We start from the raw sequence: 24,925 nt of genomic DNA on the forward strand, positions 1-24,925 counted from the left end.
AGACGATTTGCTGTACCGTTCTTGATTCTGAATTTCAAAGATATCCTTTGTCTGCTCCTTTTTCTTCCTACGCCCCCGCCTGGCTACGTGCCTGCGGTCCGATAAACATATTTTGATACCTTGTCCGACCCCGCAAGCTCAGGGGTTTAAGGCAATAACTTACGGTCAGATAAGCATTTAGGGGCCCGCCTTAGGGCCCCTGGTGGGGTCGAGACGGCGGAGCCGGCCCCGGAAGCTTAGGGGTTTTAGGCATTTAATCCAGTTCAGATGAGCATATTTTGATGCCTCATTATTTTTTAACACGGGCAGTTAACTATTCTCTCTTTCTTGCTCTCATTCTATTTTATTTCTCTTTATTACACTTTTTCCAAAAAAGTGTAGGGGGGTGGAGGGAGCTCGAGGCTCCCGATTCCTGCCGTACCTCGGGCCCTGACATGTAGGAATCTCAAGAATCATATTTCTTGCCTGGCTGTAAATTTAGGAATTTGTCATTTTCCAACAAACACATACAAACGTATAATTTACTAAAAAGTGAGAAAAAATCTCGGAAATTAAGTAATTTCAGCATTATTTGTAATCCACGGTTGTGGAATTTGTTGAATTTGATTTCCGCCAAGCCCCCCCCCCCATCAGTACGCAAGTATCTCCTCTTTTCCTTTTTTCTTTCCCTTTCCTTCCTTCTCTCTTATTTTTTTGATTGGGGGGGGGGGGGGGGGGGTCAACAGCCTGGGAGGCAAGGCTCTTTCGCCCCCCCCCCCCCCGATCTCCTTCTTTCCCCTTTTCTTTTTTCTTCCACTTTTTTCTTTCCCTTTCTCTCTTCTTTCCCTTTCCCTTCTTTTCCTTTCTTCTCTCTCCTTTTTTTTTTTTTTGCGGGGGGGGGGGGCCCGCTCGGCCCCCCCCTGGATCCGCGCCTGCCAGCACCCGTCACACTTCGGTACTCCATTATCATTTTGTTAATGGTCACTTAATTATCTTTGTCATTGTACTTCAATCATGAAAGATGGGTGTGACTTTTCACCCCTGCATCGATCTCAGCAGCCCAGGTGCCACATGCGGGCAGCTAAAATAATTAAATACACTTAAAAGTTGTTTTACTTCGCATTTTGAGCTGAATTCAAAAGGCAACACGCAAACAGCGATATGAAGACAGATCTAAGATTATTTTGAAAATGTTCCGCCTCCTTTCAGTACATAGCTATTTACTATCAAAAGTCTCAGTATCTCGAAACGTAATTTCAAAAATTTCTTGTCCGTCTTACCAATAAATTAAGAACCCCTGGTAGAAGCATTGTTGATCAAGTTACTTTCGTGTTTTTTCGGTACTATTTTCGGTCAATTATGTGTTAAAGCCTCTTTCTGCGAGCATGTTAATGAATGATTCAGATTCATAATAATAGCTAATAGCTACTATGTAACTTTCCATGTAGCTTAAGCCTAAATTTTGGGCTACGTAGTTCGCTGAGATGTGCATGCTATTAAATCTATTATTGAATATTGTTTTTTTTCGGTTTAGGTGAGATCGTAGACCTGACATTAGTGACCAATCACCCTTTTCTGGATCCTCCCAACACACGTGATCAATATATCGGCGCCTACCTAGGACAGAAAGATGCAAGCATCAGAGACAGTATCACGTTTAACCGAATTATCCGGACCGTTGATACTTTTAGTCTCCCAAACTATAGTAACATAGTAAACGAAGGTCAACGTATAAGAAAGCTAATATTCCAACAGTCCTATCAAACCAAGGCATCAGGAGCATTCAATGCAGCTTTCGAATATGGAGGAACCATGCGTACTTCTTCAACTGTTGTCTTGATGCACAATGGTGAGTATAAATATTTGTGAAATCCGTCCAGTTTTGGGCCACTGGAGGTAAAGCCTCGGTCACAAATGCCATTACGAACTGCTACGAATGCCGTACGAACGATTTTCAGACCATGGAAATTCGGAAAGACCCTGGAAAAACAGGGAGATTCTGTCCGTAGCTTAATGTAACTTGTTTACTGGGTCTGCAGTCGGTCTTGTATATATCTCGTTGGTGTTAATAATTGATGGATAATGCTGTAAGTTTTTTCAGTTTCTTGGAACATAATATCAGCATGCGCAGCCAACTGAGGGCCACCTTTTTCAGAAAAAAATTAACACAGGGACCATATTTATTCACCTCTGGACGTTCCTTATTATTTGAAACATAAAACTAGTAGCACCGGTCTAAAGAAAAAATATTCTCTAAAACTGGAAATAATTTTAAGAAGATCTTTGAACTTTTAAAATGAACACGAGATGCATTTTCTGAGCATTTTTTCCTCATTTCCTGACTATGTAATATGGTCTTTTATGTCTTAGGGTAGCCTCGTTAATTGCGATATTGTTCTTCCCAATGGCCTGCAATCATATCCCCCCCCCCCCCCACTTCAGCCGGGCAACCATGGTAAGGCCCAAAAGCATTGGCAGATTTATTCTCACCGGTCCGGTTTAATACCCATTTGTTTCATAGTGGGGAGAGTGGCTAATATAGATTAATGTCTTGCCAAAGGAAAGTATTGCCGTAACAGAGATTCGAATCCGTACCATGTACTTCAGTGACTTTATTACTAGAATACGACATCTTCAATATAATGATTGACTTAAATAATCGCCAAATGTACATGTAAGCCTATACATACATTTACAATAATACTCGAGCGTATATCTGCAAAGGTATGAAAAAGACCCCATTCATATGCTTACAAATCGGTAGGCCTATACAGATCAAACAGTCTTTCACTGACTTCAGGTTTGCCCATACAATAAATATCTTTTGTCAGAAGAAATTTTCCCCAAACCTGCTTTTGCACTTCATGACCATCTTTTGTACTGGCATATTACTCCCATTTACTTTACAGCGGCAATCTTGCCTGAACAGACAACGTTGACTGTCCATGAGGGGGAAGATGTTACACTCGATGTTGTCACCACCAATGCAGGTGACTTCCGGTGGCGGTTTAAGGGATATATTATTGTACCGGACAGTAGAAGAAAGCAGAGTCTTACCTTGGAGAACGTGCAGCTAAACCAAGCTGGGGTATATAAGTGTTTTGTAGCTGGAAACCGATGGGATGCAGGAAATGCAATATTCCTTCTTCATGTCATCAGTAAGTTGATAGTTTACCTATTCGTACATGTATCTTACATATTCTCTTATTTCGAAGCAACTTTCATTGCAACAAAAGTAATTATAATTCTACATTATTGATGTCAGCGAAAGATCAGTGAAATTAATCCAAAAGGTCCTAAAAATGTATTTATGTTTTGTGGATTTCAGCATATTTTTACGGCTGTTTCCATACTAACATGATATTTTTTTGGTATAGATTCCCTTTCCCTTTAAAAAAAAGCAATAATTTCAGCATATTGAAAATTTGATATTGACAATTGTTATATTATGTGTTCGGGGGATTTACAGATAGAAATTTATAATGCAGGCATGTCGATGCATCTTGGCATATCGGTTATCTATTTCTGATATTATTTAGATGCTGGATTCTTTTCTTCCATTTGAAATACTAATACTGTTTACTTCAAACAGGATGCCCAGCTCATCGTTGGGGATCTGAATGTGAACATACCTGTAATGAGTGTCTCAATGGAGGCAAGTGCGATGCAGACTCAGGAGAGTGTGTATGCCCTCCTGGTTTCAACGGGACAACATGTGAACACGGTAGGTTTTACAATGGCATAGACATACTTGTAGAATAAGGTGGGGGCGAGGGGGTAGCACAGACGGACACAACAAAACAAAGAGTCACATACTTACAAATACACACACATACACGCACGAACACACTCATAAAGAGTATAGGTTTAAGGTCTCGACCTTTAAGTTTCATGGATGACCCTTTTTTTCAAAGTGGATGAACTTGTGCCCCCCCCTCCCACCCACACACACACACTGACTACCCATATGTCTCGACACCAAGCTTCTGAAGCGAAATGTCGAGTTATATAATTTTTTAGTTTACCCATTTTTTGTCTTGGATTCAGCTCAATATTTGTTTGATGTGAATGAAAACAATGATTTCATGTAAAATACATGCTTGAAATAAGATTCAATCTGTAATACTCTTCTAACGCATAGTGATGAACATAACAACATCATCTTTCATTAATCAGATTCAATCGATGAAACCCTTGGTTAAGAAAACAGCATTGTTTCATCGGCAAGTTCGTACATTTTGATCGTTCAATACCTTAAACTCTTTTCAATAAAGCTATCACTCGAATCAGAATCAAATCAGCTCAATGTCGATAGAATAATACTAGAAACTCTATGATGAAAGCATTTGTATCCTTATCTCTTTATCTTCAGTCCTGGGCAGCAACCGGTTTGGGCAGGATGGCAGTTTTTCCTGTGATACCTTAGATGATCACAGTCCAGGGTGTCGGGGTAAACTCTTCTGCCTACCAGACCCCTTTGGATGCACCTGTGCAGCAGGATTCATGGGAATCGATTGTACGACAGGTACTTATAATCATGTAAATCAAATTATAGAATCATCCCTGAGCGAATATGTATACTATAAGAGACCTCCAAAATACATAATCGCTTTAAAACCCACGTTAAAAATAAATGTTATCGAGCTAAATATATTTATCGTTAGAAAGATATGTCTAAAAAGTATTAAAGACGTTGTAATGCACTTGTGAGCGGGAGCTAATTCACATAAAAAAAAAAACAAACGAATTAGCGGAACCAAATCTACCAAGCATTCAAAACGCACCCTTGATACCTCATTGACCAATTTATTTAAGCTTTGTTTGATTCATTCTCGAAATTTAATATCAAGGCAACAATAATCGTTGTACCTTGGGTTCATGGGCCTGCCCCTCACCGTGCGTATCCGGACACCTACCTCCTGGACATCCACCCCCGGATAACCATCCCAGTCAACTACTCCCTAGGACAATTACCCCCTAGGGAAACCACCCTCTAGGACGACTACCCCCGGGGACAACTACCCCGGACAACAACCCCCAGACAACTACCCCTAGGACAACGACCCCTAGGAAAATTACCCCCGGACAAGTCTTCATGAGTGTACAAATCACTTGAAAATTTGCTCTCCTTCTTTCTCATGTTTTGTGTGTACATTTGGAAGTGCTGTGATTTTGAGTTGTTGACCAAGTGTTTTTATATGGTCAAGGATCAAACAGGACAACTTTTGGTGACTTTTGGTGACTTTTTGGCCTAGTTTTAACGATTTTCTAGGTGAGCTTGTGTGCAAATATTTCCTTGGAGACAGTGAGTGTAGCCATGTTCTATATAGTCTTGTAGTGTGGAGTATCTAAAAAGGTTCGCTCATCCGTTCATTCTTAGGACACAAAGAACCTAGAACATTGACAATGGAATTGGTCAAGCTGACCACCTTTGTGCTTTTTTGTGTGATGTGTTTGGAACTTTGTGAAGCAAGTGCTGAATGTGAACGCTACTATACATTGTACATACATAGCAAAAGCACAAGGCTCCCACTTGATACTGTAAACACTACTTTTGGTGGACACTATGGCAAAAGAATCTGTTATTATCCGAATTCTTCAGCGACTTTTCAGTTACAACTTTCGGGTGATATTCACCCTAATCCTGGCCCGCAAAACTGTAAAGACGCTAAACGCGAATTTCACTGCGCCCTTCTGAATGCCCGAAGTATAGTGAACAAAGTTCTTGATTTGAAGACACTTGCTGTAACTGACAACATAGACATTTTCTTCATCACAGAAACATGGCTAAGTGATTGTATACTTGACACCGAAATACTTCCTCCTGAATATCAGATATTCAGGAGAGACAGAAACCGTAATGGAGGAGGGGTTCTCTTTGGTTGCAACAAAACTCTTGATTCCTTGCGTCGTGACGATTTTGAAATACCGCATGATGATCCAAACTCTAAATTTTGCGAGCTGTTGTGGACGCAAATCACTCTCCCTAATAGGCAGGGCAAAATCCTGTTTGGAACTCTGTACAGACCTCCCTCTTCCAGTCCTAAACATTTCTGTGAGGCTCTGAGTTCTTCACTCAATAGGATAGCTCCTCATATTCACAAGTTTAAAGCGCTTATTCTCACTGGTGATTTCAATCTACATCTCTCCACTGATACAGATGGAAACTCAATAGCGCTCAACAAAATTTCTGATGAAGTCCTGAATATTACTTCCTCTTTTGGTCTGTCCCAACTTGTACAGTTCACAACAAGACGAGGAAATAACCAACGTGATTCTATCCTAGATCTTGTGTTTTGCAATAACGTTGATCTAATTGCTAACATCTGCCCCGGTCCAGGTATTGGAAAGAGTGATCACGATTCAGTTCAGTTTGACCTAACACTCTGTTCTAGAACGCAATCACTGCCTCGCTCGTTTTGGCAGTTCCACAAGGCAGACAAACATGACTTTCAAAGATCAATTCAATCAATTCCTTGGGACCTCTTCGTCGATGAAAATGATATTGATGCCACATGGGATAACTTTACAATGCTATTGCATGCGGCCGTTAGTGATGTAGTACCCTCTGTCCAGGCAAAAGGTCGGCGACGCAAGCCATGGATCACCGCAGACATCGTTCATCTCTCCCGGAAAAAGAAACGTGCCTATCACAAAGCGATTTCTGATAAACATAACAGATCATTATGGGAGAAATTTCAAAAACTGAACAAGGATATGAACAGACTTACTAAACAGTCTTATAATGATTATCTGCAATCCTTGGCTTTGAATTCGGCTCGTGATCCTAAAAGATTCTGGTCTTTCGTGAACTCTCAAAGGAAGAAATCTAATGTATCATCCTTTACATACAATGATGAACAGGTCGAATCTGTACCAATGATTGCGCAGGCTTTTAACAATCATTTTGTAGGAAATTTTTCTGCACTACAGTCAGAAACAGGGAATGACGTTTATGAGTCGTGTGTGTCCCATTTTGGAATGACCCCTCTGAAAGGTTTTGAGATAAGTGAGGGAGATGTTCTTAGGGAAATAGTAAGATTGAAAGTTAACAAGCCCCCTGGTCCTGATGGCATATCCCCAAACTTTCTCAAACTTGCTGACGTTGCTATTACTCCAATCCTAACAAAAATCTTCAATTTAAGTCTGAAGCTTGGTTCGGTACCCAGGTCTTGGAGACTAGCTTACGTGACTCCGCTCCACAAGAGCGGTGACCGTAAACGGATTGAAAATTATCGCCCTATATCGCTTTGCTCAATACCTTGTAAAATGCTTGAACGCCTAATTGTGGTTAAGCTTCTGAGTCATTCACAAAGTTACAAGATCATTCCTGATTCCCAACACGGTTTCCTCCCGAAGCGGTCATGTACAACACAAGCCGTCACCCTCTTTTCAAATTGGGCAAAAGCTTTGGACCAGTCCAAGCCGCCAAGAGTTGATGCAATTTTCTTGGACTGGTCCAAAGCTTTTGACAAGGTAAATCATTTCAAACTTATTCAGAAACTGCACAATTATGGCGTTTGCGGCAAATTGCTTTGTTGGATACGTTCTTTTCTCTCAGATCGACAACAGTGTGTCTTGTTTGAAGGGGTAAAATCGGATTGGAAACAAGTTCCTTCCGGTGTGCCACAGGGTTCCGTTATTGGACCGATCTTGTTTAATTATTTTACAGCCGACTTACCTGACACTGTTTCATCCCCCCTCCCACAATATGCTGATGACACAGTGTTGTATCGGGAAATTTATACCGACAATGACCCGAATTTATTGCAAACTGACTTGAATAATATACTTGTGTGGTGTATTGACAATGGCATGGTCCTGAACTCATCTAAGTGCAAAGTCATGCACATAACTAGATCCCGTAAATTAATTACTACTGTTTACTCCACTGACGGAAATCCTTTAGATGTAGTTCAGTCGTATAAATATTTAGGACTTACTTTTTCGCGAGATCTGAGTTGGAAAAACCATATTCAATGTGTTATTAACAGATGTTCTATGCTCTGTGGGTTTATCCGACGTACCGTAAAATCTAGAAACTCAGCTATTCTCACAAAACTCTTTTGTTCATTATGTCGACCTGTGATTGAGTACGGCATACCAGCATGGCTCCCTCATCAAAAGAACCATATCAGAGCTATCGAGGCTGTTCAAAGGCGTTTTACCCGATTCTGTTTCCCTTACGAAGTTGCTAATTCCTTATCATACACGGAACGACTGTCTCGCCTTAACATGCCCCCTCTGTATAACAGACTTGTGTACCTATCAATGTCATTTGTAATTAAGAGCTTACACAGAATTAATGACATGCCTGAATATATGCTACCAGTCCCAAGTCATAGAAGAATCCATACACTTGTTTTCAATCATGAATTAGCAAGATGCAATAGCTTGAGATTTTCTTGTTTTTATGTTTTTCCCAGATTTTGGGAACACCTCTCTGAGGAAGACAGAGACTTGTGTCTTGGTACCAATGTCCTTCCTTTTCTGAATGTGCTCCGAAAGTTCCTATTTGAATTGCCTCCCCTTGTAGAAGCATACTAGCTTGCTTTTTTTTTTTTTTCTTTCTTTTTTTCCCCCTTATTCTTTTCTTCTCTATCATAGAATAACTCACACTTTGATATGTATTATTGATTTCTTAATGCGTATGTCGTTATTATCAAGTTCGTATTTAATGTACGTTCTCTATCAATGTATTCTATCACATCATTCTTACTTTGATTACTATGTCTTTTTAATTTGTATAGGAATCAATAATAATGTTCCCCAATTTTGATAAATTCCAAACATACAATGTATCAATAATAATGTTCCACAATTTGTAAAACTTCCAATCATATCAATAATATTTTTCCATAACTTGGATAACTTCAAATGAAATCAAATTATTAATAATAATGTTATACAGTTTTTCTAACTTCCAATATTACCGTATCCATATATGACTGTATAAACAGACAGTTTCTGCATTTTGATATGTATTATTGATTTCTTAATGCGTATGTTGTTATTATTATGTTCTTATTTAATGTACTTTCTCTATCAATGTGTCCTATCACATCCTTCTCACTATGACTGTATAAACAGACAGTTTTCTGCATTTTGATATGTTTTATTGATTTCTTAATGCATATGTTGTTATTATTAAGTTCTTATTTAATGTACTTCCTCTATCAATGTGTTCTATCACATTCTTCTACCTTTGATTACTATGTATTTTAAATTTGTCTATAAATCGATAATAATGTCTCCCAATTTGGATAACTTTCAATCATCAATAATAATTTTCCATAATTTGGATAACTTCAAATCAAATCAACTCAAATTCATAATGTTATACAGTTTTGCTAATTTCCAATATTACCGTATCCACATGACTGTATAAACAGACAATTTTCTGCATTTATCATACATGCATAGTTTGAACAGCTCTTTTTCGAATCCTTCTTTAAAATAATCCTAATAGTATTTGATCTACATGTATATTACCGTTAGTTTTAGTTACACATTCATTTATAAATTATGTTGACCTTATCTTTATATTTTGTTTTATGTATGCACCAGCCAATGTGGAGAGCCTCTCGACAGAATTTTTTTAATTCTTTTAGGTGATCCTCAGGCATTGGCTGGTGCTAAATATCATTATGTTTACAGTATGTTCTATCATTTGTTAACCTTGTGATATTTTGTATGTTATCATCTTGCCTGGAAATGAAATAAATAAATAAATAAATAAATAGACAACTAACCACTAGGACAACTACCCCCTGAATGACTGCCCCCGGATAACCAACCCTAGGATAGTTGTCCATGGGTAGTTGTCCTAGAGGATAGTTGTCGTAGGGGGTAGTTGTCTGGGGGTAGTTGCCCGGGGGAAGTTGGTCTAGGGGGTAGTTTTTCCGGGGTATTAGTCCTAGAGGGTGGTTACCCTAGGGGTGGTAACCCTAGGGGTAGTTATTCAAGGGGGTAGATATCCTAGGAGGTAGTTGACTGGGGGTTGTTTTCCGGGGTGGGTGTGCAGTGTGTAGGTGTCCTAGAAACCTCAATGTGAAATATTGATGATTAAAAAACACATTAGGCCTACTTCCTAATGCTGTTTCTTGTCTTCTATTATCTTATCAATCCCCATGACTTTTTTAAAGAATGTAACCCAGGAACGTATGGAGCCAATTGTTTGCAAGAGTGCCACTGCTCTTCACCTAACATATGTACCAATGATACAGGAGAATGTATTGATGGGACTGCGTGTCAAGAAGGCTGGACTGGTGTCAACTGTCAAGGTGATTTATTTTTCAAACAGTCAGTTTTCATAGTAAGGTTTTTAAAAGTTTGTTTTATATTCAATAATATCACAGAATAAACACATCGTGATTGAAGAGCATAAATCAATTTCGTCCTTTATTATTTCTTGCGCTTGTCAAAACCTTCTTTGATTAAACATGTTACTAGTTCCAGCTGATTCGTGGCTAGATTTACAGTAAGTTATCATTTGACACTTATTCCCTGTTTTTTTCTATAATGCTGAGTTGCACAATGGAACTTGTCTTCCAATCCATGCAGATTTTAATCTCGATCTAAGTTAATTTTGTCATTTATATCAAACATGAACATAGGTAGACCAAAGGCTACATATCATCATTAGCAGCTCCTCTTAAGTTTAACTATGTACATTCAGTATATACTTTAGGTTTTTATTAAGAACCTCTGATTGTCTTGTGAATAATTATGTATGTTAATGCACATGCAATCGAAGCGTTCTTGGTGATAGATATATAGATCGGAATGGTCCTAAAGAGTTTAATTATTTTGCTTATACGATCATATAGTCTGCTCTCGTGTCTTGATATTTAATCGTAACTACACTTGTAGGTGAACCTTTGAGAGCCGGATATTTAGTATTAAGATTAAGATTTCTGCACATCAATTGTTAGACAAACTGGAAGTCCTATTATGATATTATCAAGTACGTGCTCGTCAGTTAAAAGCTATATTCTTAAAAGCATCGTATTTTGAACAGTTATTGTTTTTTCCAAAGTGGTAAATTTGAACCTTGTCAGACGTGTTGGTTGGACGAGAGGACGAGTGTTAATTCCCTTGTTTGTTATCGTTTCCCTTTTTTTACAGTTCGAAGATCCCCCATTCAGGACGTTGACGATGATGCATGTAAGCTCACATGGGTTAATAGTTCAACATAATAATAAAGGCGTGTTAAGATAATTATTAAGCCGAAAACCTCAGATGCCTTTTTTGTTGTATAAGGTGTCAATAAATCTCAATGGCGAGCAACAAATAATAATAACATTAACTATTTAAAAACAACTACTACTACAACTACTACTAATGCCACTACAATTCTACTACAACAACTACTACTACGGCTACTGATAGTAATTATAATAGTACAAATAATAGGCAGTTGTACTGCGCCATCAACTTAGAACTTCTATTCAGAGGTGCACAAGGAGAAATAGATATGAATAAGAGTCTGAATAACAGAGGCCCTGTGCTTATTTTGAGCTCTGCGTTTAAGATACAGAGATGTGAAGTTTATTACACTTTACGTCATCAAAACAACAACAAAACTACTTCAGTTTACCGCTAAATGTCTGAACGAGTTATGTACAAAAAAAAAGAGAGGCATTACCATCTCTGCTGCGATAGAAAGAGATTGATATGTTTTCAAGGGGACATAAATAAAGACTAAAAATATAACTGTCCAGCGAAACTGCTACTGGCCATTATTGGATCAGAATACCTAGATTTCTATGATTATGTTATTTAAACATGTATAAGCTTGTGTGGGTAAAGAGAATGTGCGTGCGTGCGTAAGGCGTAAAATCAGGTATTTAAAAATGTTTCCTCTTCTCCTCATCTACATGTTTAGCGATTCCCGGTACGAAATCGGCAAGTTCTAGTATCACTTCTGCAACCATCCCCATCGTTGAAACCACTTATGCTACAACTCAAGCTTCTACTAGTACTACTGCTCCCACTCCTGCTACCACTACCATCCCTCCACAGCCTGATTCTTCTTCTGCTATAGCGAGCTTCTTCTACACCAAGGTTAACAATGGCGAACCTACAACATTGGTTTGTGTCGTGACAGGATCCCCTCCACCGACCTCTGAAAACATCAGCGTCACCCATGCAGCCGGTGAAGATGAAGGGATTGTCCTTCTGGAGAGCACTGTCTATGAATCAACCAGGACATCCCGGTACCAGGTTATCGTGAGTCTGGATGAAGTCCCTCAGAATTTCATGTGTCTTTTGCGCATACCGGGCGGGGAAAGTGTCTCGAAATATCTGGCTGTCTCTGTTTATGGTGAGTAATTCTGAACCATAACAGCATACCTATTTTTTTGCTACGATTTACTGACAAGAGCTTAGCGTCCTGTGTAAACATTCATTGTTAATACGACTGGAATTTAAAATGCCTTGTACATCTCCATGTACGTCACAAACAATGAATACAAAAATAATAAACACAATTTGTCACTTTTTATATTGCCTTTTCTGTCTTTAAAATGGTTTCCATGTGACAGGTGGCTATCTCATCAACTCAGCTCTCAATTAACATGAGAAAAAGTAGCCTGCTCGGTCACCGCTGGAATTTAGGCATCGCCCAACGATTTTTTTTTGAAAAGTCGAGCAGGCTGTAGAGCCCCAGCGATGCCTGGGCGGTGCCCTGTCGATTTCCCGTCGGTGGCCGGTCAATTTTAGGTCAAAACTGGGCGAAATCGGAAAGCTTCTCCACGCGGCGTCCCGGCAGTGACCCATCGATACCCGACCGGTCTCCCACCGGCCACCGGCTAATTTTAGGGAAATTTCCCGGCAGCCGGCCGGTGATCGACGGGGCGCCAAAATACGCTCGGTGCCCGGGCGTTCGCCGCCCGGACACCGACCTAATCGAGCGTTCGCCGTCGAGCGATTTGGGTCAAAAATCAAAGCCGCTTGGTCAAAGGTTGCTGACCGATTTTGAACTCGCCGCCCAGTGACCGACTGATCTCCCAGCGGCGACCGGGCGGCGACCGGGCGGCGAACGCGCATCAGCCTATGACCTAGCTTCTTCGATTTTTGACCTAAATTGCTCGACGGCGAACATCGGTGCCTGGACGGTGACCGCCCGGGCATACTTTAGGCGGCGAGTGAAAGTGAGCAGGTGCCGCTCGAATTTTAACTCCGCGCTAAAATTTCAGCAGCGACCGAGCGATGCCCTAAACACAAGCGGTGCCCGGGTGGCCGCCGCTCAATGCCTTGGCGAAATTGGCTCAAAACTCGCCGCCCGGCCGCCGAGCAGGCTACTTTTAGGTGATGTGACCATAGCTTTAGGCATTGTTTTCTATATAGAGGGGGCAAGTTGCTACAAGTAGTACAGTTGGGCTTTAAATATGTAGTCTTACAATTTGGATGGCTCCATACAAATGTTTTTTTTTACTCAATTTACGTTCTATCAGAACCTCCAAGCTTTGTTGAATCTAACATACTCGTCCAAGAGATGACCTCTTACTCGATCACCATACGATGGACACCTTGGAATGAGAATAATGATCATGGTGATGGGCCAGTGATTGGATATCGAGTCTACTACAACACACCCGGACAGGCTGACATAGCTAGGGCTTCAAGAGATCTCATCAGAGATACAACTTTCACGATCACTAATTTGACACGGGACACAGAGTATGATTTCAGAGTGACTGCTTCGAGAGAGGGGCCAGCGGGTGAGGGGATGTACAGCTCCGTAGCAACAGCTAGGACAAAGTGTACTGGTAGGAGCAGTAGATTTGTATCATAACAACTTAAGATTGAGATTTCGGTCAAGTATATCATTGAAAATTAATGGTGGCTTCAGTAAGTTAAATGAGTTCAATTTATCTGTTGTCAATTTTTGTTTACAAAGATGATGAAGACTAAAGCTCTTAACAAAGCGTTTACCTAACAGGTTCCGCCATTTTCATTTCTGGAGCTGAAAAGTTATTAATAATAGCAAATATATAAGCGACATTATCATAAGTTATGATAACCTTTTCTCTCCTGACCATTAGAACCTAAACAGTGATCCTTCGACGTTCCAAAAACCTATATTACATTGCATTCTTTAAAAGTTTTGATTGTTAAATTTCCCGCTCTCAAATGTGAGGCTGGGAAATATGGACTCACTGTAGTGAATTCATCCTAAAGGCAAAATAATTTGTAGACAGTACAATATTCACGTGACATGAATATTGTATAGTTATTTGTATTAACCAGCAACTGAATTACAACTTAATTGTCTTCGTTTTTGTTGTAATCCTTTTTGCAGCACCTTCTCAGGCGCCTGTTTTATCTGTGAGAAAAAGAGGTCAAACATTCATCACTTTGGATTGGGAGGTGAGCTAAGAATGATTTCAATGCATTTAATTTCTTATTATCACTATCAAGAAGCACATTTCAGTTCAATTTACTTCATTCAATAATTAAAATTTGCTTAATTGGAAGAAGAAAAAAAAAGGATTTAACTTTTCAGTATGAGCGCTTATAAACGGATCCAAATACTTCAATTTAAAATACACAGAGATACACATTGCAAAAAGTCCTCTCGAAGTATCATTTTTTACATTAATTAGTTTGGATAAAGCGTTTTGTATGTTTACTCTGTATAATTATATAAAACATAATAAATCATCAATGAAGATTTGTCCGGATTATTTTGAAAATCTACGGTTTGACGGTAAATGTGGTAATTTTACATTTCGCTAATTTGTCAAATTGGCGCACTATTAAATTTTTTCCTATACATATTACTATCAGGTAATACCAGAGGGATCATGGGGATGCAGTGCCCTTTCTAGATTAGAAATCAATGTTAGCACCGAAGGACAAAATGGCTTTCCGCGAACCTTGACATTTGATGCTACGCCGATTACTGCTAACATGGGAGAGCTTGCGGATTGTACTACGTATAACATCAACGCAGCATTTAGAAACAAAGACGAGTTGGGGATCTCTTCAGAATTATTCTCAGTGAGCACGTCTTTGATACGTAAGAATATTTTTTTTTCTCGTATATATATATATATATATAGATATAGGAGTTGGAAAGGTTAAACTTTATTGGTAAGAGTTATACAAACTGTTTCGCTTGGGCTGTAATTCATTCATTCATTCATTCATTCACAATACCTCATATCTCATATCTTATATCTTATATCTTGAGAGATGATAGACAATTTACCAGAAATACTATATCACTACGCTAAAAGTGAAATGCACATCATTTAATTATTTTGTAACTTTTAGGAAAACAGGTCTGCCATGCGCGGACATTTCAGAAGTACGTGGTAGTCAAATATGGTCTCAATGCTATCATCACTCATACATTTAACGACCTTCAATTTGTTTTCATAACATTTTCTTTCAATTTGCAAATTTCAAGTTCCGTTTACCTGTATATTTCAAATTCATTTCCAGGACCCGCAAGTGTAGAAGCCCTACAGATGTCACCTTCAACCACAGAAATTGAAGTCAGCTGGGAAACGTCATCAAGTCCATGCTCCCCTGACTACTATATTATACGATACAGTCTCTATCAGAAGCTTGCCTGCTCCTCACTAGAAACCACCCCAACAGAGTTTGAAGTGAACACCAACGTCAAACAATACAATAATCTAGTGGGGTTGGAGCCTTACTCGCGATACAAGATCGCCGTTACAGCTGTAAATGGTGCCGGGCAGAGTGAACCCACGATGGGCTATTCAGATACCAGGCCGGGACGTGAGTAATGAACAAATAATCAAAATATCCTTTCTCCATAGCAGTTTCAAGACATGTACAAGGTGATATACTTTGTTATCCGTGTTGTAATTATGAATATTGGATATATCTTACAGAAACAAAGTTGCGATTGGTCCAAAGTTTGTCACGTGATATTGATTTCAAGGGTTGTTATCAACATACATTATTTTACTCCTGGTTAGCAAGAGGGCATTTTCCCACGTGTTCCATTCCCCTCAGCGCTGCGCGCTCCGTGAAAAAAAACCCATTTGAAAATATAATTCCCTTAGGTAGTCCAAAAATGTTATATTATACAACCCAGGCGCGTACGCAGGATTTTTTCAAGGGGGGGGGGGGGGGGGGGGTTTTAACATTCATAAATCGGGCCGAAAATTTCGCAGCGACTCAGCCGACCGCTGAATAAGCGGGGGGGGGGGGGGGGGGGGGGGGGGGGGGGGGGGTAAGAGGACACATTTTTTTTTTTTTTTGGTCTCCAAAAAATCGCAACGACTCACCCGACCGCTGAATAAGCGGGGGGGGGGGGGTAAGGTCACCTGTTTTAGGTCATTCATGGGGTTTAATAATTTTTTTTTTTTTTTTTTTTTTTTTTTTTAATAATTAAAACAAAACAAAAAAATTTGGGGGGGGGGGGGGGGGGGTTTATACACATAAAAATACCAAAGGGGGGGTTTAACCCCCCAAACCCCCCCCCCCTGCGTACGCGCCTGATACAACCTACCAGTCAATATATGCATTATATTCCCTTCATATACCGTACGCATCGGTGTTGAAGTATAATTTTCAAGACTTATGCTTTATGCAAATTATGAATGGTACAGTTTAGTGGCGATGTATACTTCCTTCAACCTTCACGCTAGCCTAACTACGTAAGCAAACAACACGTCAAGTTTGATTTACATATGTTCTCTCATTTTGCTTCTCTTTAGCACCATCCAACATTACACATGTCAGGGTTAATCCAGAAAGGACGTCTCCAACACGATTAGGATTCACCTGGCAACCTCTCAACTGTGGAAATGTGAATGGAGTGTTCTGGTACTACTATCCAAGAATCTACAAGAATGGTGACAGAGTGTTTTTACCTGCTGGGAGCACGTACTTGGATGATGACTTTTCATTCTCATCAATAGAGTTCAATGATCTTGAGGCATGCACGATGTATGAACTGAATATATATGCCAGAAACCGTGACGTGCTAACTACTGAAAAAGCGTCTTATGCTATTGGTGTAACAGGAGTTACTTGTAAGTGTTAAATACCAGCCTCCCCCACTCAGTGTTATTTAGAGTATGCGTTTGCTTGTTCCCTCCCTTTGAAAGCATACCCCTATCTCCGGCGTGAAAGTCAATACGGACAGGACTTTGTCGCGCGAAAGGTACACCTTTACCAGAGATATCGGGAGTGGGGGGGGGGGGGGGGATAAAATAGTACAACGATAATACTTTTTAGAATCACCTTTCTGATGTCAAATAGAATTGTCATGTATTCTTATTATATACATTTCGTTTTAAAAGAGCGTATTTGAATAATACAGTGTATTTGTGGGAGAGATCCATATTCCTAATATAGTGATACAAAGGTTTCCTTGGCAACATAATGTCCATATGCATGTACATGCACAACATTATATCTTTGAGACATTTAGGGATTTTCACGGAGGGATTAATATATTTTACCCCCATTACAAAGTGTCGTTTTTTAAATTTTCATTTCTTTAATTTTCAGTCATTAAGTTTTATTGGCGAAGAACTATTCGAGGAATTTTCATAAAGAATTTCACACATTAAAATATTAGTACGGGGGCGGGTATTCTCGACTTAATATGTAAATCTCTTTTTATTTGGTATTTAAATACGTCATGCATTATGATTTTATTAATAATTACAATAATCAACGGTGGATCAGATATGGACCCTGTATTGACTAGAGAGTTTACAGATATCAATTAAAAAAGGGTCCAAGTAAAGGATAACAAAATAGAAACAGATCAAATCTGTTTCTTGTATTACGCTTTGTCCTCCGCATTATGAGGCTTAAGGCGCTCCAATATATAACCCAGCTATATACAGGCTTCGAACTCCTATGTTCACTGCAATCAACAACATCCTATATGTATAAGTTAAAACATTCTGTAACTTTAAACCAGAAGTAGGTAAAAAAAAATGTTCAATCTTTACACAGGTAAACATGATTATTTTTATTTTCTTCTTTGTCTACAGAGAAAATTAAGCTCGGAAGTCCACGAAAATGTAATAAAAGGGAGATGCACGACTGGTATGCGGTTTTCTGTCTCATGGTATTTGGTCGGTGTAATGTTACCCTTCTAGAACACAAACCGCCTTCCTGAGATGTACGATATTTCGCAAGATTAAAAATTCTCCTTTATTTTTCTCTGTTTGTGTTGAATAAAGTCACAAGTGCATACGCTTATGCAACTGGGAATCAACTAGGAGTTCAGTGGAGTGTTCCGTCTCAATGCGATGTGGATTACTACAGATTATCATATCAACTCATCTCACGTAAGGCATGTCAAGATGTTCCTGTAATAGATGCCCCAGTCCTCGAACTTAACGTCACATCAAATACCACATATGTCTCCGAATACCTTTTAGACTTGGAATATTACGCCACTTATAACATCTCCATCATACCTGTGATAAGGAGAGCGGAGAGCCTACCTATGAATGTTAGCGGAGACACACGAGATGGAGGTATGTAAACAATTATGTTAATACTAGCGTTGGCGTATCTTTGAGGAGGGAGGGGCACTTGCTCCGGATGGCACTTGAAGGGACCGCAAAACACACAAAAGAGAAAGAGTAAGGGTATAAAGAGAAGACAAATATGATAATATAAACTCTTTATTTGCATAACAAATTTGCTTTAGAAATATTTGTTGTACTAAGGTTCAAAATGTAAAAGTTTCTAAAGCTTGGTTGCCTTGCTCATCGCGTATCTTCCTTCAGGTCCCGAAATCTCGCGCCCCAATAAAAGATATAGTTTTTATACAGTATACTCTCAAGGGTTCAAGATTTATTTTAATGCAAATTATCATAACCCCTTTTATAAATATAAGACAAAGGGCAAATGCAGAACCGTTTAAAGTGATTTGTAACTGTTAAATCATTTGAAAGTAACCTTAAATTTTCCAGTTTCTTTAACCACACTCCCGAAATTCGCCACGGAATACTAAATGTCGTAGTAAAAGCCTGGCATGACAAGTATTCCACTTAATAAAATACGTATCGAACCATTAGTTTGTCCTCGTGTACGCCTACCCTCTGTGGTGTTCTGTAGGCCCGGGAAGACCAAGACCCTACTACGTTTGTTGTTATGATTGTTATTGATGAGATTCTAAATTATTAGAGAAATATTGTCACTTTCCGTAATGATAACTTCTATTTTTGTTTATCGTTCAAGTTAGTACACCTGTTTGCGATTGACCTTTTACAAATACTTACATTTACTATGTTATTTATCATTCAACGCTTTGGTTTTATACACAGACCCCTCTGCCATCGAGTCAGTGTCGTACACCTCTACTGCCAGTTCCTTGCGCTTTGTGTGGGAGGAACCCTCTTGTGAAAGCCTACATGGTGCTTTGTATGGCTATGAATACGATCTCTATGATCCTACTGGTGGGGATAGATATGTCCGGTATCCAACGACTATCCGAAGAAACTATGGACTAATACCTGGCCTTGATGCTTGCACAGAATATCGCTTCAGAATAAGAGTAGTTACTACCCAGCTCAGAAGGAGTGCATGGCATATGGAAATGGCAATGACTAATATATCAGGTTTGATAAATGAGATATAGGCCTACCGTATATGTGTATTGGTTATAAAGACATGAATTGTGCAATTCTTCCGTTGTACACATTAATCTATTGGCGATTAAAGAGTATTTGTTTCCAAGGGAAAGTATGGGAAACTGTGTGTTTCTAAGTCCAATGCAAATCGGCTTTGATACAGTCCATCTCTTGACGTTGCTTCAAGATAGGTAGATAGCTGTTACTGCTAGCCTAGTACTGGCTCGTGGATAATACAAATATAACATACATCAGAAAAAACGAAATTAATTGAAGTCAATACATATTCTAAAGATGGTGATTAGATTTAGTATGATCACAGTATAGTCAATTCATTATAGGAAACCTGAATTAGCCCGAATGAAATGTTTATTCCTTCCTTTCTATACACTTATCAGCTCCTGGAATGCCAGTTATTACAGAGCTTACCACATATCAGGAAGACAGTGGCACTACTGGTCTAACAGTATCATGGCAACCTCCTTCCTCACCTCCATGCCAGCCTACGCATTATGAAATCAAGTACTATGTTCGTCAAGGCGATATGTGTGAGGATGCCCCGAGTGATCCTAGAATGAATGTAGCAGGAACTGTCAATGGTTCAACTTTCACCTTCAATGTCCTGGAGTTGCGTCCCAACTCTGAGTACATGGTGTTCGTGAGAGGCGGAACCAGTAGCGGTTACGGTGATTCGGATTCCCGAGCAGCTACTACAGGATATTTATGTTAGTATTGTGTGTTCATGTACGTAGGAGAGGGTGAGGGTGTGTGTTTATGGTGTAAGTATGAGGGTTTGTGTAGGGGTATGCATCAATCACCTATATTATTTACATCTGGGAACAGACCTTTACCGTCACAATACGAAAAACCAAAATCACTTTCTAACTGCGGTCCGTCTGAGTCAGTTGTAGGAGAAAGACAGAAAGCTGAAAGTACCGCTACACCAATTACAATATCAATATCTACTTTACACGCAGGGGAGGATCTAGCTCTTTGCTAAGGGGGAGGGGAGGAGGTGATCCAGTGGCGGATCCAGGATTTTCCAAGAGGGGGGGGGGGGGGGGGGCTGAAATTTGAAAATCGTGCCGGCCGATATTTCGCTCAGTAGGGGGGGGGGGTGTAGTGAGCATTACAAAAACATTGCCCCCGATATTTCAATTTAAAAAAAAATGTTTTACTTATTTTTTTTCTTTCTCACTTTGCAGCCCAAAGGGGGGGGGGGGGTTAAACCGCCGACCCCCCCCCCCCTAGATCCGCCCCTGACACGACGCTAGAGTTAGGTCAATTCCTTATCTGACAAATTCGAACAGAAGGAGAACCATAATCTAAACTCGTAGTTGAATGAATACACTTTGAATATGAACCCTTGCAAAATATCATGGGAGAATATATTAAATGAAATAAGCTGGCCTGAAAATTCAGTTCAGAAAAACAAAAATCAAACTGAGAATTATAAAAAAAAATATACTACAGGGGTGAGAGAATGGTTACGAACACAAAGAACGAGATTATGAACTCGCTGAACATGTACATTAGCTGATATTAAAGAAATGTAAATGAGGTCAACATTGAATACTAAGGAAAATGAATGAGAATGAGTTTTCCATTTTTATTTTACAGATCCTACTGGTCCTCCAACTAATATTCAGTCCACTTCCATCAAGAAACGTAGTATTGTCTTCACTTGGGAGAAACCAGAATGTAGTGATCGGAAAGGACCAATCTCAAGCTACGAAGTTATGCTCTCCAATTCTACAGGTAACGTAGTAAAACCTAAAGAGGAAAGAGGGAATTGAAACCTAGTCGAGGACTAAAGAGGTTGTCTAGCTTTCTCCCTTGTATATATCGTAAATATTTCTCTCCCTTTTCTTGTTTTACTCCAATTTGCTCTTATCATTATTGTAAGTTCTTATTTTGCTGTAAGTTTTCCTTACTTCTGTACTTCTGTATCTATTTTCATGTTTTCTATGTGTATAGGGACCCCCCTGTAAATCAGCGTTGTTATGCTAACAACGCTGAGTAGAACCATCCCTCCGTCTTCCTTTTTATAAGTGTGTCTTTATGATTGTAAATGTATATTTGTTGATGTTTTTTAAATGAAGGAAAATAAATACAATACAATACAATATAACCTTAGGTGTAGAAGAGTCCATACAATTTTGTTCGATACAATTTTCAGCTTTCCTTCAAAAAACATGTAACCTAGCTTCTTTATGTCTTCGAGGTACTAGTTTTATACTCCTGAGTAAAATTGACGCTTGGTGTTTCGTAGAGGTTGTGTAGTAGTCTAATGGATAAGTCGCCAGACTGTAGACCACAAGGTACGGGGTTCAAATCCCAGCACGGCACTAATGTACTTTAGCAAGACGTTACTTTTGCCACTTTGAACACAATTGTAAATGTATCTGATATGCCTGAGTGCTAGTTACTTTGGCGGCTCGGCTATAAGCAGGATAATATTGTATAAGGGCCATGAACGTCACTGTGTAATGGATATGAGCGCTTTATTCGAAGCCGTTATCATTATTCCTGTTGTTCATTTCCAGGAGACGTGGTTTATCATGGTAATGTGTCAGCTAGCGCAGGACCTGAGCTATTTGAGATATTTGACCTCATCCCCTATTCGATCTACAGGATTAGGATCAGAGCTTGGAACTATGAACTAGCAGGGGAGTATGGTCCAGCGATTTGGGCACAGACAGATGAATCAAGTAGGTCTCAAAATGCATGTCTTCTAGTTCTATTTTGCTAACGACGAAAATTATACCTATTTCCAAAATATATATTTGTTTACAATGTCAACGGTGTATCTACAGAACCAGAAATACAACTCTGATACAAATCATTTTGTAATCAACAGTTTGGAATTGATCATATACAGGAACTAATGTTATGCGAACATGTACTTGTACAAATCTTTAATTTGTTTTGTTGTTACATTATTCGCCCCTTTTTTGTATACCCTCCTCTTTTAAAATCAATGGAAACCTAATTAAGTATTTATTTCCAGTCATAAATAAGACGTAATGGAGTAATCTTGAATTCTAGATTTCGTGCACCCAAAACCCTTATTGACAGCTGTCCAAGATGGGTTACTGATTCTGAGTGTGCTTGTGTACAATATGCGAGTAAAAAAAGACAATATTATTGCTTCGAAATATTTTGCTCCTTTCAAAAGCACAGTCAAAGTTATAATTATTCAATGTTTTTTTCGACAGAAAACGAAACATCTATTTTATACTTATTCCAACGTGTCAGTGATAGATCATTGAGTTGTTTCGTTCATAATTATCCTACGAATTTTCTCTATGATATGTACATTAAAGAGCCAGCGCCACCAATCGGAGTAAAACTTCCATCTTCCGACCAGGAGAGCATCACAGTAGAATGGATGTCACCGAACCCTCCTCTAGGCAGGATAATAGGTTACTACATTCTCTACTGGGAGACGGATGATGTTGGTGCTACTCCTCAGACCTTCGGCATCGATTGTCGGGACGGGCTGTGCTCTGACATTAACTACAGATTTTCCACAATTATTCCCAATCTCCAGCGGGACACAAATTATTCCGTTCAGGCAAGTGTGATTCTTGCAGGCGTTTTGTAAATGGATTCTGTATATTAATAATAAGATGTACATTATTTTTTCATTAATAATATGATAACGAACTCAAGGTTTAAAATATTATCCATCCGTAAAATGTGTTGTGAAGATATTACTAAAAGACGTAAAGCTTCACGATATTAAAGACAGCCCATTATATAAATTAACGGATGTCTTTCAAAGAATGACGCGGGACAGAACCAGGAGAAGCAATTTGTAGGTTTCCCGAACTTTCTAAGGAATATGAAAAAAGAAAAGAAATATGAGTATGGTGAAAACAAAAAATTACACCATCTTGGTATAATATTCTTGCCGATGAAATGCTTTTATAATAAACCATTCATGTTAAATGAAAAAAAGTCAGGAGGTCCATATTTTTTCCTTCCATCCATTCAAGGTCAATCTTTAAATTATACATAATTTGTTCTAATCTGTAAGTCATTTCCAGCTCTACATCTCCCTTTTATATCACCTTGTTTTTATTTCATTATACAGGTCATGGCAGAGAGCATTTTAGGTTTTGGTAGCCCAAGCCCAGACCCACCCGTTGTCAGGATTACATCTGAAGGAAGTACGACATTCATATTCTCATTTCTATGATTCCCCATGTAGATAAAAGTAATTATTGTAGAAATATTATTACCCCATTGAAAAAAGGGAGAAAAAGAAAGAAAAGTTGAGTAACGTGGTAAACAAAACCATATACAAAAATGACATGTTCATAGAACACGATCGCAGAGACTTTTAAGAAATTGTTGATATTTGAAAGATTTGTCAATGATAATGTTAATAATAATATGTCTTGTTTACCCAGGGTAGCCTCATTAGTGTTCAAACTGTTCTCCCTGACCCTGGAATCATTAAATTACCCCCGGCTTTAGCTGAGCTACCATGAAAAGGTGCGCAAGCATTGCAGGAATGTCTTCCTACTGGGCACCCATTAACCTCACCTGGGTGGAGTGTGGCAAATGTAGATTAATATCTTGCCAAAAGACATTAGTACCGCGGCGGGACTTGTTAATAGATGGAAGTGTTCATGTACATGATGTAACTAACCATGAGTGTTTGTTTGGACATCAAGAGATCCCATAATCCCCGAGTATTATCCAGTTATCATTTAAGTGTAAGCAAGGAATGACTGCATGGCTACCTAAAAGTGAAAGATGATGAATCCTTTCACCATGTATTGCAAGAGTGACCAATGCATGTAGTTTTGATCTCAAACTGAACCTCTCATTCAAATGACACGGATCTACAGTAGATGTTATATCACTGATATTCCCTTCATAAATACAGCGCAAAATAATGCAAAGAGAAAGGGAGAGAGAAGAAAGAGAAACAAAAATGTTTGGTTAATGCTATAATTTTTGTGAAGCTTCTACCCCTTAACAAGAAAATCGAATACAAATATTGACTTGTATTTACTTCATTATTAATCTTATTTCCTGCTTTACAGTTCCTAGTGAGCCCCAGGAGGTGGCTGTTTCCAGTAGATCAAAATCTTTGCTGATTACCTGGAAGGAGCCGAGGTACCCCCGTGGAAAAATATCATATACGGTAACCTCAAAACTAAAATTCAAACGAAGATCTAATGATGGTTTCTGTGTATTCGAACTTTAATTATTGATCTAACATTCTCTCTGGAGTTCTCTTCTTTGTCAACTATTGTTTTCTTCTAAATTAAGTTACCAGTATTTTCTGTTAGATTAATGCAAAACGTGAACTATTATGGATCATTGAATGAAAAAGAACT

The 24,925-nt window shown here is 39.0% G+C and overlaps 2 protein-coding genes across 2 annotated transcripts; both read left to right on the top strand.

The window, feature by feature from the left end:
* Window positions 1-1,791: 1,791 nt before the first annotated feature.
* Window positions 1,792-15,743, top strand: LOC105437314 (angiopoietin-1 receptor-like). The gene is made up of 11 exons (XM_030996672.1): window positions 1,792-1,828; window positions 2,889-3,137; window positions 3,572-3,703; window positions 4,352-4,504; window positions 10,125-10,262; window positions 11,107-11,145; window positions 11,867-12,304; window positions 13,437-13,751; window positions 14,285-14,352; window positions 14,773-15,004; window positions 15,433-15,743. Exons 1-11 carry the CDS (start codon window positions 1,792-1,794, stop codon window positions 15,741-15,743), a joined length of 2,112 nt encoding a protein of 703 aa, XP_030852532.1.
* Window positions 15,744-16,912: 1,169 nt separating this feature from the next.
* On the top strand, window positions 16,913-20,298 carry LOC115928778 (ephrin type-A receptor 8-like). The gene is made up of 4 exons (XM_030996673.1): window positions 16,913-17,000; window positions 18,369-18,467; window positions 19,263-19,556; window positions 19,967-20,298. Exons 1-4 carry the CDS (start codon window positions 16,913-16,915, stop codon window positions 20,296-20,298), a joined length of 813 nt encoding a protein of 270 aa, XP_030852533.1.
* The last annotated feature ends 4,627 nt before the right edge of the window (window positions 20,299-24,925 follow it).

The sequence above is a fragment of the Strongylocentrotus purpuratus genome, unplaced genomic scaffold, assembly GCF_000002235.5.
Source record: "Strongylocentrotus purpuratus isolate Spur 01 unplaced genomic scaffold, Spur_5.0 spur5_scaffold_3, whole genome shotgun sequence".
Taxonomy (NCBI): Eukaryota; Metazoa; Echinodermata; class Echinoidea; order Camarodonta; family Strongylocentrotidae; genus Strongylocentrotus; species Strongylocentrotus purpuratus.

Excerpts from the sequence above, each read along its gene's own strand:
- LOC115928778 (XM_030996673.1), top strand. The coding sequence starts at position 16,913 with ATGTATGAACTGAATATATATGCCAGAAACCGTGACGTGCTAACTACT. Across the intron at positions 17,001-18,368 it reads TGGTGTAACAGGAGTTACTT|ACTTGGAATATTACGCCACT; the intron begins GTAAGTGTTAAA and ends AATACCTTTTAG. Across the intron at positions 18,468-19,262 it reads CGGAGACACACGAGATGGAG|ACCCCTCTGCCATCGAGTCA; the intron begins GTATGTAAACAA and ends TTTTATACACAG.
- LOC105437314 (XM_030996672.1), top strand. The coding sequence starts at position 1,792 with ATGCGTACTTCTTCAACTGTTGTCTTGATGCACAATG. Across the intron at positions 13,752-14,284 it reads AGCTAGGACAAAGTGTACTG|CACCTTCTCAGGCGCCTGTT; the intron begins GTAGGAGCAGTA and ends TCCTTTTTGCAG. Across the intron at positions 14,353-14,772 it reads TCATCACTTTGGATTGGGAG|GTAATACCAGAGGGATCATG; the intron begins GTGAGCTAAGAA and ends TATTACTATCAG.